Source organism: Macaca nemestrina, chromosome 10, assembly GCF_043159975.1.
Source record: "Macaca nemestrina isolate mMacNem1 chromosome 10, mMacNem.hap1, whole genome shotgun sequence".
Taxonomy (NCBI): Eukaryota; Metazoa; Chordata; class Mammalia; order Primates; family Cercopithecidae; genus Macaca; species Macaca nemestrina.
Genome location: NC_092134.1, coordinates 16,308,817 through 16,327,255, shown reverse-complemented (window position 1 = coordinate 16,327,255; position 18,439 = coordinate 16,308,817). Strand labels below are relative to the sequence as shown.

At 44.9% G+C, this 18,439-nt stretch overlaps 1 protein-coding gene across 4 annotated transcripts in view; it reads left to right on the top strand.

Annotated features, from left to right (window-relative positions):
* The first annotated feature begins 15,177 nt into the window (after positions 1–15,177).
* The window catches only part of LOC105495172 (F-box and WD repeat domain containing 8), a 115,026-nt gene continuing 111,764 nt past the window's right edge, over positions 15,178–18,439 (top strand). For 3 of the 4 annotated variants that reach the window (XR_011608789.1, XR_011608788.1, XM_011764445.3), the window contains exon 1: positions 15,178–15,573. Coding sequence is in view for 1 of the 4 variants with exons in the window: in XM_011764445.3 (XP_011762747.2) it covers positions 15,256–15,573 (318 nt within the window). In the remaining 3 variants the exon portion in view is untranslated. The remainder of the gene's footprint in view (positions 15,574–18,439) is intronic. The other variant, XM_071071005.1, reaches the window with a different exon arrangement.

The following is an 18,439-nucleotide window of genomic DNA, read 5'->3' as shown; positions in this document are numbered from 1 at the left end:
ACAGTTTGATACTGTTTATGTAAATCTGAAATACACAGGAAACAATACTATCAATTATTCATGAACACACACATATTTCTTTAAAATAGGCTGGAAGGATACACATGAAATTTACGATGGTGGTTTTGCTTTTGCCCGTGGGAGTGGAAGGGTAGACATAGCACAGGGGTAATTTATAAAGGGGACTTTGGAAAGATATACATGCACTGGTTAAGAGTTTAAGCCAGGTGCAGCAGCACACGCCTATTTTCCCAGCTATTTATGAGGCTGAGGCAGGAAGATCACTTGAGCCCAGGAGTTCAGGACCCACTTGGGCACTGTAACAAGACCCCGTCTGAAAACAAAAGCAAAACAAAAACAAAACTAATAATTAAAGAAGTTTAAGTGCATTTTCCACATACTTCAATTTCAGGATTTTTTTTTTTTTTTTTTTTTTTTGAGACAGAACCTTGCTCTGTCCCCCAGGTTGCAGTGCAATGGCACGATCTTGGCTTACTGCCACGCCCAGCTAGTTTTTGCATTTTTACTTTTTTTTTTTTCGAGACGGAGTCTCACGAGCCACCCAGGTTGGAGTGCAGTGGCCACCATCTCGGCTCACTTCAACCTCCACCTCCCAGGTTCAAGCCATTCTCCTGCCTCAGCCTCCCTAGTAGCTGGGATTATAGGCACCCGCCACCACGCCCGGCTAACTTTTGTATTTTTTGTAAAGACAGGGTTTCACCACGTTGGGGGTTTCACCATGTTGGCCAGCCTGGTCTCGAGCTCCTGACCTCAGGTGATCTGCCCGCCTCAACCTCCCAGAGTGCTGGGAATACAGACGTGATATCTATTGGTAACATCATCCCCATTCCTCTAGAGAAATAACCATCTGTCATTGCGTATGGTTCTGAAGGGACTAGCAATCATAGGTCATACAGGTACTATGTGTATACAGGGCACACGTGTGATCAGTCCCAGCCAATCATAGTATCACCTTCCCTGAATCTCACTGTGGGCATGTGAACCAAGATGAACCAATCAGAGTCCTTCCCTGAGATATTTATCTATGGATGTTGGGAGTGAGAAGTATCTTCTTTTCTCTGGTGCCACCAAACTGGAATAATAGAAGCTTGGAGCTGTGTACAGCAATGCTTTTTCCCTAAATGCAATAAAAGAAAGTGAGACCAACAGAGAAAAAGAGGGAGAGAAGGGGAGAGACAAATCAGAAAGAGAAGCCTGAAGGCTGGTTTCAGAGCCTGAGTTTCCTTTTTTTTTAATTTTAGTTTTTTTTTATTTTTTGAGACAGAGTCTTGATCTGTCACCCAGGATGGAGTGCAATGGTGCCATATCAGCTCACTGCAACCTCTGCCTCCTGGTTCAAGCTATTCTTCTGCCTCAGCATCCCGAGTAGCTGGGACTACTGGCGTGCTCCCCCACGCCCAGCTAATTTTTGTATTTTTAGTAGAGATGGGATTTCGTCATGTTGGCCATGGTGATCTTGAATTCCTGGCCTCAAGTGATTGGCCTGCCTTGGCCTCCCAAACTGCTGGGATTACAGGCATGAGCCACCACGCCCGGCCTGAGTGTCTCTTTTACCCTTGGACTTCCCAGAGCAAAATTAATTCTCTTTTTTAGCTAAAGTCATTTTCAGTTGAGTTTCTTTTTTTTTTTCAACCTATGGATCTTAGGTGATACAGAACCTAACCCGGTCTGGAGAATGAAGGCAGGGAGGGCTTCATGAAGGAGGTGACCTCTAACATGAAAACTGGTGAGAGTTGGGCAGGTGCCAGTGGGAAAGGAGGCGAGTTCCAGGGACAAGAGAGCATGACAAAGTGAAAGTTAAAAGAGGTTGCGATGATTAGATTAGACTGGAGACTAAGGAGAGTGTTGAGAGGTCAGGCTACAGATAGATGTGGGGTAGAGACCTCAGAAGGTTTTACATGGCATCCGCCTTAGAGAAATCTCATGAAAGTGGACATTAAGATTTACAAAGCAGATGGACAGGTCCTCAAAGAACTCAAGTGCGTTCCAGACATTCCTGACTTCATCCTCAGGATGGCCCCAGTGACGTCCATCTGCAAAGTGCTTTGAGAACATTCTGAGTGGCTTAGGGTACTTTGCTGCTATTAAATGCACATATAAATCCCAACTTATTGGCTCAAATGTTTGATTTCCTATTTTTTTCTTTCCATTTGCTTGTCACCTGTAATTAGAGTTCCAAAGTGCTCAGTGTACCAAAGTGCTCAGGGTGATTTTTCTGTTAAAACAGAAGGGAGAGAGGACTCATCGTTTCTGCAGATTGCAAAGTGGAACAGGCAACTCTCTCCATCACCTGCACGGGCAATTGTGTTGAGATTGATGAGACTTATAATGACACGTCTCAGTTTTTTCTTAAAGGACTGAATTTATCTTTCTCTCTCCTACTCTGTGTGTGTGTGAATGTGTGTATGGTTGTCTCTACCTTTATTACTTGCAGGATCATCAGCAGCACAAACATTTTTGTTTTTTTTGTTTTTTGTTTTTTGAGATAGGGTCTCACTCTGTCACCCAGGCTGGAATGCAGTGACATGATCATGGCTCACTGCAACCTTCATCTCCTGAGCTCAAACAATTCTCCCACCTCAGCCTTCCGAGTGGCTGGGAATACAGGCATGTGCTATCATGGCTGGCTATTTTTTTCTTTTTGTAGAGACGAGGTTTTGCTATGTTGCCCAAGCTGGTCTTGAACTCCTGGGCTCAAGTGATCCTCCTGCCACAGCCTCCCAAAGTGCTGGGATTATAGGTGTGAGCCACTGCGCCAGGCTTAGCAGCACAAATATTTATTGAGCATCCGCTGTGTGTGGACACAAATCTCAGAAACACCTTCTGCTCTCTCTGAGCTCCATCATTCATTCATTCATTGATTCGTTCATTCCACCAAGCAAGATTTACTCTCTAGGACACTCTAGGAACCAGGCTGTATGAAAGGGGATGAGGATGCCCTGATGAACAAGACAGGCATGGCCCCCAGCCTCAGGGAGCCCACATCCTGATGGGGGAGACACACAAAACAAACAGATAATAAATAAAACCACTTATCTATTGAGGTACAGCTCTGTTTCAGTGATAGGGATAATTGTGTGTGGATGCATTACTTAGATGGATGGTCAGGGGGGTCACGTTTGAACTGAGAGCTGAAGGATGAAGAGGGAACCTCACTGAAGAGTGATGCAGGAAGAGTGTTTTAGGAAGAGGGAAGTAGGTTCAAAAGCCCCCAAGGTGGAAAAGAAGTTAGCTTTTTTCAGACTACAGAGAAGTTTGAATGGGAAGATATAAAATACACACTGGAACCCTCACACAGTGCTGGTGGGGATGTAAAGTGATATATGGCAGGTCCTTAAGTGATTAAACATGATTTAAAAAGTATTTAACCCAGCAATTCCGCTCCTAATGATTTACCCAGGAGAAATAAGAAACTATGCCTACACAAAAACCTGTACAGGAATCTTCATAGATGCATTATTCTTTTTTGTTTAACAATTTTTTTTTTTTTAAAGACAGGGTCTCACTTTGTTGCCCAGGCTGGAGTGCAGTGGTGCAAACATGGCTCACTGCAGCCTCGACCTCCCAAGCTCAAGTTAGCCTCCCATTTCAGTCCCCCAAGTAGCTGGGACTACAGGTGTGCACCACCACACCTGGCTAATTTTTGTATTTTTTTGTAAAGATAGGATTTGGACATGTTGCCCAGGCTGGTCTTGAACTCCTGAGCTCAAGCAATCCATCCACCCAAAGTGCTAGGATTACAGGTGTGAGCCACAGCACCTGGTCAGAAGCATTATTCTTAATAGCCAAAAGACGGAAGCAACTCAAGTGCCCATCAATGTCTGTAAAATAGGGATCATTTTTAAACAGATGAATTGAAAAACAAATTTTAGTCTATCCACGCAATAGAATATTATTCAGCCATGAAAAGGAATGAAATATTGATACATGCTGGAATGGGATGAGTCTGGAAAAGATTATACTAAATGAAAGAGACTAGACACAAAAGGTCACATATTGTATGATTCCATCTATATGAAATGTCCGGAATAGAGAAATCTACAGAGACAGAAAACATAATGAAGATTGCCAAGGGAGGACTGGAGGTGATGGTTAAAGTGAGTAGGGTTTCTTTTGGGGGGTGATGAAAGTATCATAAAATTGTGGCAATGGTGACATATATCTGTGCATACTCTAAAATACATTGAATTGTATGCTTTAAATGGGTGAATGGTGCAGTAAGTGTATTATATTTCAATAAAGCTGTTGTAAATATGATCTCGTTTATTATTTCAAGAACAGTGGAGGTACCTTTAGGTATTTTGAATAGGAAGATGTCCTGACCTGATTCACTTTTCCAAAAGCTCTCTGGCAGCTCTGTGATTCATTGGCAGGAGCAACAGTTGAGAAGGGGAGAGCAGTGGGGAGATTCTGCAGTGGGCTAGGCTCCATGATGGTGCCTTGGATTTAGGGTTGTCAGATTTAGCAAAGAGAAATACAGGATGCCCAGTTAAATTTGACTTTCAGATAAGCCAAGAATATTTTTAGTATAATATATCCCAAATATCGCATAGGACAAAATTACTCTTTATCTAAAATTTAAATTTTGCATGGGTATACTTACACTAAAATAATTCATTGTCTATCTGAAATTCCATTTTAACTGTGTCTTGCATTTTACCTGGTGACCCTCCTTGGACTAGGATGGTGGTGAGGGAGATAGAGAGAAGAGAAGTGAACAGATTGAAGATACAGTTTTTCTTTCTTTTGTTTTCTTTTCTTTTTACTTTTTTTTTTTTTTTTTTTTTTGACAGGGTCTTGCTCTGTCTTCCAGGCTGGAGTGCGGTGGTGCAATCTCAGCTCACTGCAGCCTCGACCTCCTGGGTTCAATCAGTCCTCTGGCTTCAGCCCCCCTAGTAGCTGGGGCTACAGGCATGCACTGCTATGCCCAGTTAATTTTTTTTAATTATTATTTTTAGAGACAAGGTTGCCCTATGTTGCCCAGGCTGTTCTCAAACTCCTAAGGCCCGTGCGATCTTCCTGCCTCAGCCTCCCAAATTGCTGGGATTATAAGTGTGAGCCACCTTGCCTGGCCTCAAGATACATTTTGAAAGTAGAATTATCAGGACTAGAGCCAGTCATGGTGGCTCATGCCTGTAATCCCAGCACTTTGGGAGGCCAAGGTGGGCAGATCACCTGAGACCAGGAGTTTGAGACCAGTCTGGCCAACATGGTGAAACCCAGTCTCTACTAAAAATACAAAAATTAGCCAGTCCTGGTGGTAGGCGCCTGTAATCCTAGCTACTCAGGAAGCTGAGGTAAAAGAGTGGCTTTAAGCCGGAAGGCGGAGGTTGCAGTAAGCAGAGATTCTGCCACTACACTCCAGCCTGGGTGACAGAGCAAGACTCCATCTAAAAAAAAAAAAAAAAAAAAAAAATTCTCAGCCCTTGATGTGAGAGGTGAGGGAGAGTAAGAACTCAAGTTCTTGGCTGAAGCATCAACGTAGCGGCATCGTGTGCTGAGATGGGAAAAACTTAGTTGGGTTGCAAAGAAATAAGATGAGAGGAATAATTTGGAATTTAATAAATTGGGAGCGATGACTTGGAATAAAGAAAATAATTTTGAGGCCAGGCGGGGTGATTCATGCCTGTAATCCCAGCACTTTGGGAGGCCGAGGTGGGTGGGTCACCTAAGGTCAGGAGTTGGAGACCAGCCTGACCGATATGGTGAAACCCCGTCTCTACTAAAAATACAAAAATGAGCCAGGCAGGCTGGTGGGCAACTGTATTCCTAGCTACTCAGGAGGCTGAGATAGGACAATTGCTTGAACCTGGGAGGCGGAGGTTGCAGTAAGCCAAGATGACGCCACTGCTCTCCAGCCTGGGCAACAGAGTGAGATGCTGTCTCTAAATAAATAAATAAATAAATAATCAATAAAAAATTTTGATGTTCTTTGTTTCATAGGAGTGAGAGTTAAAGTCATGCTAATGACAAGAGTATCTTTGCTTCATGTGAGCCCAGACTAGGATGGCTGCACAAGTTTGTCCTGGTGCCTTGCTTCTTAAGTAGACAGGCAAGGAGACTGGCTTTTGCTGTCCCAGGGTCTGAGCTGGAGTCTGGGCACTTATCCTGGGGACCCAAGCCATTGCCTCCTCCTTCGGCGCCAGCAGTAACTGAGCAAAGTATCTCTCATGAGCATCAGGCTGGAATTGAATTCTCAAGACAAATAAAACGATGGGAGAGGTGAGACAGAGAGAGAGAGAGACCCGAGGATGATGGAACCCGTTTTTTTTCTCTGGGGGAGGGTAACACTTTCAGAGGGAGAGACTTTGGAACCAGACTGGAGAGATGAAAAGGGAAGGGGCTTTAATAAAAGCAAGAGGGGGTTGAGGAGAGAGAAAGAGAGGTGGGAAGGGAGTTGGGTCCATATGGGACAAGCTTCTTTTGAATGACTAAGTCTGTAAGTGGCAGCTGACGCTGAATCCCGTCTGTGCAGCATTTTTAAAAAACGGAATTATTGATGGGAAAGTTCTCAAGAACAAGGAAATTTTTTTTCTTTTTTTGCTACAGATCGGTTTTCTTTTATTTCAAGCCCAGTTTAAAAAAATGGTTTTGCAGAATTTTGTATTTTGCTAATATGAAAGCATAAAACAGCAACAGAGCAATCACGTCTACAGCAAGGGATGCATCCAGGTAAGGCTGACATTCAGAATGGCCACTCACATCATTGTGATGTTTTGTTCATGTTTCTAAACAATGTACTTAGAAATCATCACCATTTCTTATTTTTCATTTTCATATTAATTTCCTGATGTTCACACATTAGTGATCCCAAATGAGGTGTGATTCTTCAGTCTCTACTTACAAGAGGGGAGGAAGTAGCAATGTAAGTTGGAGGGAGTTTTGACTCAACTCATGGCTTGTTCAAGAATAAACTACTCTTTGCTTGTTTGCTTTTTTTCTTTTTTTGAGATGGAGTCTTGCTCTGTCACCCCGGCTGGAGTGCAGTGGCGCAATCTCAGCTCACTGTAACCTCCGCCTCCCGGGTTTAAGCGATTCTCCTGCCTCAGCCTCCTGAGTAGCTGGGATTACAGGCACATACCACCATGCCTAGCTGATTTTTTGTAGTTTTAGTAGAGATGGGGTTTCACCAACTTGGCCAGGCTAGTCTCGAACTCCTGACCTCAGGTGATCCACTCACCTCAGCCTCCCAAAGTTCTGGGATTACAGGCGTGAGCCACCATGCCTGGCCGCTATTTATTTATTTATTTATTTATTTATTTATTTATTTATTTATTTTTAAGAGAGAGGGTCTTGTTCTGTTGGAGTGCAATGGAATGATCACAGCTCACTGCAACCTCAGACTCCTGGGCTCTAGGGATCCTCTTGCCTCAATCTCCCGAGTAGCTAGGACTATAGGCATGTACCACCATGCCTGGTTAATTGTAATTTTTAATATTTTGTAAAGATGGGGCCTCACTATGTTGCCCAAGCTGGTCTTGAACTCCTGCCTCAGTCTCCCAAGGCATTGGGATTATAGGTATGAGCCACTGCGCCCAGCTACTGGTTGCTTTGAAGGCTACTGAATGCAATGTACACTTTTAAATAAACATCTTTGTTTAAAAAATGAAATTAGTTGCTAACAATAATAATTTTTCATAATTAAAAATCAAGACATTGAATTTTGGAAGATGTGGGCTAAGATGCAACAATTGAGTAGAGGAGAGTAATATTGTCTTTGTGTGGCTGGGCTTGGTGGCTCACACCTGTAATTCCAGCACTTTGGGAGGCTGAGGTGGGTGGATCACCTGAGGTCAGGCGTTCGAGACCAGCCTGGCCGACATGGTGAAACCCCGTCTCTACTAAAAACACAAAAAATTAGCTGGACGTAGTGGCAAATGCCTGTAATTCCAGCTACTAGGGAGGTTGAAGCAGGAGAATCTCTTGAACCTGGGAGGTGGAGGTTGCAGTGAGCTGAGATTGTGCCTTTGTACTCCAGCCTGGGCAACAGGAGTGAAACTCTGTCTCAAACAAACAAACAAACAAAAAATTGGCTTTACACTGTACATGGACATCCATTCTCCAGCTTGTTACAGTCCACGCCTGGCCCATTGGAGCCACTTTTGTTTCCTGGGGTCATCTGTAGGCATATGAGTCTGTGGTTACTGAAGTCCATCTGCTGTAGGCTGAATAATGGCCCCTCAAAAATATCCAAGTACTAATCCGTGGAACCTGTGAATGTTACCTTAAATGGCAAAAGATTTTTGCAAATGTTGGCCAGGTGTGGTGGCTCATGCCTGTAATCCCAGCAATTTGAGAGACCGAGGCAGGCGGGTCACTTGAGGTCAAGAGTTCAAGATCAGCCTGGCCAACATGGCGAAACCCCGTCTCTAGTAAAAATACAAAAAAATTAGCTGGGCGTGGTGGTGGGCACCTGTAATCCCATCTACTCCAGAAGGTGAGGCATGAGAATTGCTTGAACCCGAGTGGCGGAGATTGCAGTGAGCTGAGATCGTGCCACTGTACTCCAGAGCGAGACTCTGTCTCAATTAGAAAAAAAAAAAAAAAGTTTTTTGCCAATGTCACTAAATGAAGGATCTTGAGATGGGGAGGTTATCCTGGATTGCCAGGTGGGCCCTTCGTAATCATAAGTATCCTTCTAAGAGGGAGGCAGGCTGGGCATGGTGGCTCATGCCTGAAATCCCAGCAACTCAGCAGGCTGAGGTGAGAAGATTGCTTGAGGTCAGGAGTCTAAGACCAGCCTGGACAACATAGCAAGACCCTGTCTCTAAAAAAAATGTTTTTTAAATTAGCAAGGCATGGTGGCATGGAAATCCTGGAAATCCAGGACATTGTAAACCCCTCCCTGCTCTCCCAAGGGCTGGGAATATGACTCCCTTAGGCCAATCAGATGGTTCTCCAGGAGAGTGGTTCTCGAACTGGGTTATACATCAGAATCACAGGGAGGGATTGTTAAAAACACAAATTGCTGGAGTCGGACCACTAGCCTTTCCAATTTAGTGGTCTGAGCTGAGAATTTGCATTCCAAACAAGCTCCCAGGTATTGCTGGTTCAGGGGCCACACTCTGAGAACCTCTGCTCTGGGAATTCGAATCCTAGGAAATGGAAGACAGGCAGCGATCCCATCCTACAGGATGGTTCACAGTTTCCATGATGAAATCCCTGAATCCGATCTGGTTCTTGGCATTCTAAGGGTCTGGTTATTCCTCTTTTCGTTTAACTTGGTGAGCCATCCTCTGAGTTTAATTCCTTTTTTCTTAAAGTAGCAGGAGTTGCTGTCTGTTCCTTGCAGACAAAGAACTTTAACAGATTGAGCTTGCAAAGTATACCCTCAATGTGGTAAAAGGTGGAGTACCGTGGAATACAAGACTTACAGAGCACAGGTTAGATGCAATCTTTATCCGCCAAGATTGTATTAATATGGATCATAGACATCATTTATTGAATGCCTACATTATGTTTTATGGATGCTAAGAGTTTTACAGGCATTTTATCAGCCTTACAGGTATTCTGAAAGAAAGATATTTCTATCCTTACTTTTCATTTGAGGAAATGGAGGTCCAGGAATTTACTACTGGAAAGATATAAAATCAACATAAATATAGTCAGTGAATGGTAGGCAATACTAAAAAAAAGACAATATTTTCCTTCCTCTTAGCGTGCTTCTCTCTCTCTTTCATTTTCTCTGGGTGACTAATGGTCCCATTAGCCTGCCTGCACTATCCCTGTAAAAATTCTTTCAAAGGGGCAACAGGAAACATTGATCTTGACCAGCATAATTTATTTTATTTATTTATTTTTTTTGAGACGGAGTTTCGCTCTGTCGCCTAGGCTGGAGTGCAGTGGCCGGATCTCAGCTCACTGCAAGCTCCGTCTCCTGGGTTTATGCCATTCTCCTACCTCAGCCTCCCGAGCAGCTGGGACTACAGGCGCCTGCCACCTCGCCCGGCTAGTTTTTTGTATTTTTTAGTAGAGACAGGGTTTCACCGGGTTAGCCAGGATGGTCTCGATCTCCTGACCTCGTGATCCGCCCGCCTCGGCCTCCCAAAGTGCTGGGATTACAGACTTGAGCCACCGCGCCTGGCCAGCATAATTTAGTGTTTAAAATTTTCCAGTTTGAGGCTGGGCTTGGGGGCTTATGCCTGTAATCCTCTGAGGTAGGAGGATTGCTTGAGGCCAGGAGTTCAAGACCAACCAGATGACCAACTTCCTCTCTACTAAAAACGTAAAAATTAGTCTGAGACAGTGGCATGCTCCTATAGTTCCAGCTACTTGGGAGGCTGAGGCAGGAGGATCACTTGAGCCCAGGAGTTCGAGGCTGCGGTAAGCTACGATCATGCCACTGCACTCCAGCCTGGGTGACAGAGTGAGACCCCATTTTTAAAAAAAATTCCAGTTTGCTTTCTGTTTTAAGTGTTAGATGGTCTATAACATCTAGAGATACCAGAAAAGTGATATTTGGCTTTTGACTTGCAAGTAGATACTCAAAGCAAGTTTGAGCCATGAATTTCACATGGAAGGTATGTGGGATGAATGGAATGCTAGCAGAATGGGGAAAAATTAGCTCATTTTTATTTTTATTACAAATAATACTTATTGTCAGCAGCCATTGATGAGCAGCAGCCATGGTTCTGTGGTCTCCCATGTCTGTGGGTCTCAATGAAGGCCACAAGATGAGGACCAAGAATGTGAGCAAGCACGGCACCACACCGCAGCACAGAAAGTTCGTGTGGGACATAAAGTTCGTGTGGGAACATAATTTGTTCCATATAAGTGATGCACCTTGGAACTGTTCAAGGTCTCCAAGAAAAAGTGGACTCTCAAGTTCATTAAGAAGAGAGCGGGGACACACATCTGCACCATAAGAAGTGAGAGGGGCTGGGCAATGTCTTGACCTCCAGGAAGTGAATGGCTGCCAAAAAGAACTGAGACTTCTTCCCCTTCTGTGTATAATAAAACCTTTACAGAAAAAAAAAAAAAAAAAAAGAGAGAGAGAGAATGCTTATTTGCATTGGATGCTTATGTTCCATCTTGCATCACTTGACTGATCTTTTACCTTAGTCGTTGCTGTAGCAGCTGGCTTTGCACACCTGTAACCTGACGGTCGTTCCTGTTAGCTGCACAGAGTACCTCCTGCTTTTTGCCCCAGAGCATCTCTGCTGCCTTGATATGGAACATCCATGATAATCCATTCACTTATACACAATCTAGAAGTGGGAGGTTGTTAAAGCTCCTGGCTTAGCCTTTCTCTAGCAGGGGATGAGAGTCACTGGACAAATGCTTCCCTCTTCTGGTTCTTATCTCTTGGGAAGACAATTCTGAGCTGTGTTCTAAGGCTCCTTAGAAGGTGCTAGTGGAATGAGCCTAAATTGTCATGGGAGAACAACTCAAAGATGCTCTTTCTTTTTTTGTTGTTTTTTTGAGACAGTCTCACACTGTCGCCCAGGCTGGAGTGCAGTGGTGCGATCTCAGCTCACTGCAACCTCCACCTCCCAGGTTCAAGCAATTCTCCTACCTCAGCACCCCAACTAGCTGTGATTACAGGCGCCTGCCACCATGTCCCACTAATTTTTGTATTTTTAGTAGAGACAGGGTTTCACCATGTTGGTCAGACTAGTCTCAAACTCCTGATCTCAAGCAATCCGCCCACCTCAGCCTCCCAAAGTGCTGGGATTACAGGCATGAGCCACCACTCCCGGCTCGAAGATGCTCTTTCAATTAACTGTCCCTTCTTCCTTGTCTCACTCTTCTTAGTCTCCCAGGCCTCTGCTCTAGAATCACTTCTCTAAATAAACTAGCTCCCTACAAACCCAGGGCTCAGGCTTGCTTACTGTGAGAACCCAGGCTTGGACAACATTCACTGTAGATAATTAGACTATACGGTTGCGCATGTTGGTTCACACCTGTAATCCCAGCATTTTAGGAGGCCGGGGGTAGGCAGATTGTTTGAGCCCAGGAGTTCAAGACCAGCCTGGACAACATGGCGAAACCCTCTCTACAAACAACAACAACAATTAGTTGGGCATGTTAGTGCATGCCTGTAGTCCCAGCTACTCGGGAGGCTGAGGCAGGAGGATTGATTGAGCCTGGAAGGTGGAGATTGCAGTAAGCTGAGGTTGCACTACTGCACTCCAGCCCGGGTGACAGAGCGAGATCCTGTCTCAAAAGAAAAGAAGAGAGAGAAAAAAAAAAAAAAGGAAAATAAAATTAGAATATAGAGATAAAGAAAAAGAACATGATAATCACCCATAATCTTACCTTTTCTAGAAATTTCTTCCATGCATGTTTGGGTATATATTCTTCCTTTTAGAATGCACATACACACTTAAAAAAAAAGATGCAACACAGGTTATACTGTATATATGATTATATAGCCTGACTTTTTTCACTTGCTATATTGTGAAATTCTTTTCATGTGATAAAATTTTCTTCTCCAATGTAACGTTTAATAGCTGCACAGTAGTTCATTTATTCATTATTTATTGAGCAGCTACTATATTCCAGGCACTGTTTTGGGTGGTGAAAACATAGTAGTTAACAAAATAGATCAGCCCTCTACTCTTAGGGAGCTGGCATTCTAGATAGGGTCTTTTTCTCCTTCCTTCCTTCCTTCCTTCCTTCCTTCCTTCCTTCCTTCCTTCCTTCCTTCCTTCCTTCCTTCCCTTCCTTCCTTCTGTCTTTCTTTTCCGTTTTTTTTTTTTTTTTTTTTTTTTGAGATGGAGTCTCGCTCTGTCACCCAGGCTGGAGTGCAGAGGCATGATCTTGGCTCACTATAACCTACGCCTCTAGGGTTCAAGCGATTCTCTTGCCTTAGCCTCCTGAGTAGCTGGGTTTACAGGTATGTGCCACCACGCCCAGCTAATTTTTGTATTTTTAGTACAGAGTTTCACCATGTTGGCCAGGTTGGTCTTGAACTCCTGATCTCAGGTGATCCACCAGCCTCGGCCTCCCAAAGTGCTGGGATTACAAACGTGAGCCACCACACCCAGCCAGGATCTTTCTTACATTCTAACGGAGCACAGTTTATTTAATCAATGTCTTGTCTATTGTCGGCAATTAGATTGCTTCTGATTTTCAGTTCTATAAATAATGTTTCAGTAAATATTCACCTAAGTATTCTTTGGACTCATGCTCAATTTTCTTCCCTTAGGGTAAATTTCTAGAAGTGGCATTGCAAGAAGAAATAAGATGTGAATAAATGGGGGTGCTGGGATTCCCACCTGAATCTGTCTGTTTGACTGTAGAGCCCAGGTCATGCCATTACTATTACTACATTGAAAAAAAAAATCATGGTAACTAGAGGCAGCCATGTGATTCTTAGCTGGCGTAGGCATGTGGGCTGTATAATTTAATGATTAACAGGTCATGTCTAGAGTTAAAAAAAAAAAAAAAATAGAGTCCTGGATCTGCAAATTACCAGCTGTGTGATTTTGGACAAGTTTGCCAAATTTTTATGCCTCAGTTTCCTCATTTGTAAAGTGGGGGACAAGAATAGTTCTCATCTTAAAGCGTTGTTATTCATTCAGTAAACATTTACCGCGACTCACGCCTGTAATCCCAGCACTTTGGGAGGCCAAGGCGGGCAGATCACGAGGTCAGGAGATCGAGACCATCCTGGCTAACACAGTGAAATCCCGTCTCTACCAAAAATGCAAAAAAATCAGCCGGGCGTGGTGGCGGGCGCCTGTAGTCCCAGCTACTCGGGAGGCTGAGGCAGGAGAATGGCGTAAACCCGGGAGGCGGAGCTTGCAGTGAGCCGAGATAGCGCCACTGCACTCCAGCCTGGGCGACAGAGCGAGACTCCATCTCAAAAACAAAACAAAACAAAACATTTATTGAGCATGTATTAATCACCAGCCTCAAAGCTAAGAGTTGCCAATCTAGAAGGGAAGGGATATATATATATATATACACACACACACACACACACATACACACACATAAAAATAAAATTACAAATTGTGTTATGGATTATGATGAGAAGTACAGGATGCTGTGAGAATGAATAACAGGGATACCTGATGTTTCTTGAGTGGAGGTTGGAAGATTAAGTGAAATGTGAGTTGAGATATGAAAGATGTGTAGGAGTTAACCAGGTCAAGGTGGGGGGGGAAACTTCCGGCTGAGGGAATTCAGGTGCAAAGAAAACATTTTTAAGTGGAATGCCATCGTATGTCACTTTCTTTCCCATCTTAAAGCCCTTGGATTTCCTTCTGGAAATCTCTCTCCTAAGATCTGACCTTCCCTTGGCTGGTTTCTCTTTCGGATTTTATTTTATTTTATTTTTTATTTTTTTCATAGGTTTTTTGGGGAAGAGGTGGTATTTGGTTACATGAGTAAGTTCTTTAGTGGTGATTTGTGAGATTTTGGTGCACCCATCACCCAAGCAGTAGACACCGAACCCAAGTTATAGTCTTTTATCCCTCCCCACCTTCCCACTCTCCCTTCTCCCCCGTCTCCCGTTCCCAAAGTCCACTGTGTCATTCTTATGCCTTTGCATCCTCGTAGTTTAGCTCCCACTTATGAGTGAGAACATATGATGTTTAGTTTTCCATTCCTGAGTTACTTCGCTTAGAATAATAGTATCCAACCCCATCCAGGTTGCTACGAATGCCGTGAATTTATTCCTTTTTATGGCTGAGTAGTATTCCACCATATGTATATACCAGTTTCTTTATCCACCCATTGATTCTCTTTTACATTTTAATTCAAATAACATCTTAAAGAGACTTTCACTATCAATTCTTACTCCCCTTACCTTACCTTATTTTGTTTTCTTCCTAATACCTATCACTGATTCAAATGTTCATATTTCTTTGTTTAAAGTCTCCCTTCCCACTTAAACGCATGCTCCCAGACGTCAGGGTTTTTTGTTTTGTTTTGCAGATTTAAATGCTGAATTCTCGGTGCCTGGCATATAGTAGTCGCTCAATGCATGTTTGTTGAATGAAGGAACAATGCTCGGCGCAAAGTCAGAGCTTAGCAAAACTGATAGGCAGGAGAGCTGACCGGCTGAAGAGCAGCTGCGTAGACCTCCGCCTGGGCACCACAAGCCAGACCACCAGTTGCGCACAGGGGCAGCGCGGGGGGCGTGGCGGGGGCGTGGCCGCCCACCCGGAACCCTAGAGCTGCGGCAACAGCGGCTTCCGGCCGCGGCGGACACTTCCCTGGAAGGGACTGCCCCGTGGCACCCGGTGGAACCGAGGAGAACGTGGAGTGCCGGGAGCAGTGAATATGGACGACTGCAGCCTGGATGAGTTCCGTCGGCGCTGGCAGGAGGAGCTGGCGCAGGCCCAGGCGCCGAGGAAGCGGCGACGGCCCGAGGCTGCCGAGAGGTGGGCTCGGCGGCCGGAGGTGGTCCCCGGGCGCGGCGAACAGGCCTCGGGGGACCCGGCGCTGGCCCAGGGTCTCCTGGAGGGCGCGGGGAGGCCCCCGGCAGCGCGGGCGACTCGGACCGAGGGGCAGGACGTGGCGAGCCGCTCCCGTTCTCCTCTGGCCCGCGAGGGTGCCGGGGGCGGGGAGCAGCTGGTGGACCAGCTCATCCGCGACCTGGTGAGTGGCCGTCGCCTCCCCCACCCCGCCCCCCGATGCCTGCGCCGGCCCCCGCCCCCAGGACAAACCCCTGCAGTGATTTGGAGAGTAACTCTGTGCCATCAGTTGCCCGAGAAAATGAGTAGACGCACAAACACCGATGTTTGTGCGTGCATAGGGTCTTTCTGGAAGCAGCGCTTCTCAACCAGGGCGATTTTGTTCCCCCAGATGTGTCAGTGTCTGCAGACATTTTTGGGTGCCTCATCGGGGTGTGTTTGTGTGCATGTTACTGAGCATCTAGTGGTTAGAGGCCAGAGATGCTCGTGAACATCCTACAATGAACAGGACAGCACGCACAAAAAATTATCCAGGCCAAAATGTCAGTGTGGGGTTGAGAAACCTGCTCTTGAAAGCTACCTAAACTTTGAACAAAGGTTGCGTTTGAAAAGGAGGACCCAGGTAATGGATAGGAAGGAATTTTGCCTTTTCTTTGTATACTGTTTGCACTATTTAATTTTTGCAACCGTGCAAAAAAATTAACTCAGAAAAAAAGGAGGAAGAGGAGGAAGAATCTCTTGGGCACTTTAATTAGGATAGAGTTTATCTTTTTGTGGGGCATGGATCCCTTGGAGAATCTGGAGGAAGCTGGGGACCCTCTGTCCGTTAAAAATAACCACCTTCAAAAAGTTGGGAAAATCAAGAACAGCTGAAATGCATCCGTGGCTCACAGGTTAAGCGGACAAGGCACCAGGTTCTAATGGTTTGATTTAAATTAGGCCCAAAGGAAGTTTCTACAGCTTTCCAGTTGGGAACCCACTTTTTTTTTTTTTCTGTTTTTTTTTTTTTTTGAGACAGGGTCTTGCCCTGTTGCCCAGGCTACAGTGTAGTGTTGCACTCCTGGCCCACTGCAGCCTCAAATTGCCTGGCTCAAGCCATCCTCTTCCCTCAGCATCCCGCGTAGCTAGAAGTACACGCATGCACCACCACACTCAGCTAATTTTTAAAATTTTTTTGGTAGAGACAAGGTCTCCCTGTATTGCCCAGTCCGGTCTCAAACTCCTGAGCTCAAGTGATCCTCCCAATTGAGAATAATAATAATTTTTTTTTTTTTTTTTTTGAGACTGAGTCTTGCTCTGTCGCCCAGGCTGGAGTGCAGTGGCGCGATATCGGCTTACTGCAAGCTCCGTCTCCCAGGTTCACCCCATTCTCCTGCCTCAGCCTCCCCAGTAGCTGGGACTACAGGCGCCCGCCACCACTCCCGGCTAATTTCTTTTTATATTTTTAGTAGAGACGGGGTTTCACTGTGTTAGCCAGGATGGTCTCGATCACCTGACCTCGTGATCCGCCTGCCTCGGCTTCCCAAAGTGCTGGGATTACAGGCATGAGCCACTGCGCCCGGCCGAGAATACTTTTTTTTTTTTTTTTTTTTTTTTTTTTTTGAGACAGAGCCTTGCTCTGCCGCCCAGGCTGGAGTGCAGTGGCGTGATCTTGGCTCACTGCAAGCTCCGCCTCCCGGGTTCACGCCATTCTCCTGCCTCAGCCTCCCGAGTAGCTGGGACTACAGGCGCCCGCCACCTCGCCCGGCTAGTTTTTTTTTTGTATTTTTTAGTAGAGATGGGGTTTCACCGTGTTAGCCAGGATGGTCTCGATCTGACCTCGTGATCCGCCCGTCTCGGCCTCCCAAAGTGCTGGGGAGAATAATTCTTTAAGTGGCAAACTGTTTCAAGAAATAACGGCTTATTTCATGTAATGTGTAGTTTACTCAAATAGCATTAATAGCTCCTATTTGAGTTTTTACCAAGTGTTTAGTCCTGTGCTCTGCCCTAATTCGAATGCAACAATCCTGTGAGGTAGATTTTAACTCTTCTTTTACAAATGAAGAAACTCAGAGATTCTCTGTAACTTGCCCAGCGTTACCCCAGCTGATAGATTCTGGGGATTGAATTTGGATCCAGGTCTTTTCAATTCCAAGTTTCACCACGTGCACTTGAGTTTGCATAAGAATCCCTTCAGGCTTTGTTATAATAAAGTTCTGGACCCTCCCCAGACCTGCTAATTCCCTCACCAGGGAAGGGGTCCTGAAATCGGATGACTGGCATGATCAGGCAAGTTTCAGACATTATACTCTACTGTATAGCCTCCTTTGCTTTAAGGTCCTGATTCTCAAGGCTTTCCATTTGTAACACCTTAGAGGTATAGGCATTGATGCCAAAAATAGTAAAGAAGTAAGTCAAGTACAGTTGACCTTTGAACAACAGGGGGGTTAGGGAAACTGACCTCCTTGCAGTAAAAAATCTGCATGTAACTTTTGACTCTCCCAGAACTTAACTACTGTTGACCAGAAGCCTTAGAGATAACAGTCAGATAACGCATATTTTGTATTTTATGTGTGTTACATACTGTAGCCTTACAATAAAGTAAGCTTGAGGAGAAAGTGTCATTAATAAAATTATAAGAGAAAATGTATGTATTCATTAAGTGGAAGTGGCTCATCACAAAGGCCATCATTCTCATTGCCTTCACGCTGGGTAGGCTGCTGCTGCTGCTGCTGCTGCTGCGATGGAGGAATTGGTCTTGCTGTCTCGGTGGCAGAGGTGCAAGGAGAGGCAGGCACATTCGATGCAACGTTTATGGAAAACACCTGCATACAAGTGGACTCAAGCAGTTCAAACCCGTGTTATTCAAGGGTTTGTTGTATTCTAAAAATAGACGGGACCTGCATGCTGGAGGATCTGGAGGGCACATCGGAATGTTTCATGTTGTTGGAAAAGGCCTTCCCTGTCTTCCTGGAATTCACGTCCCTGGTCTCTTCTGACCCCTTCAGAATCACCACATTAGGTACTACTAGGTTCTCTATGAGGAGCTACAACCTTTGGGGCACCTCTAA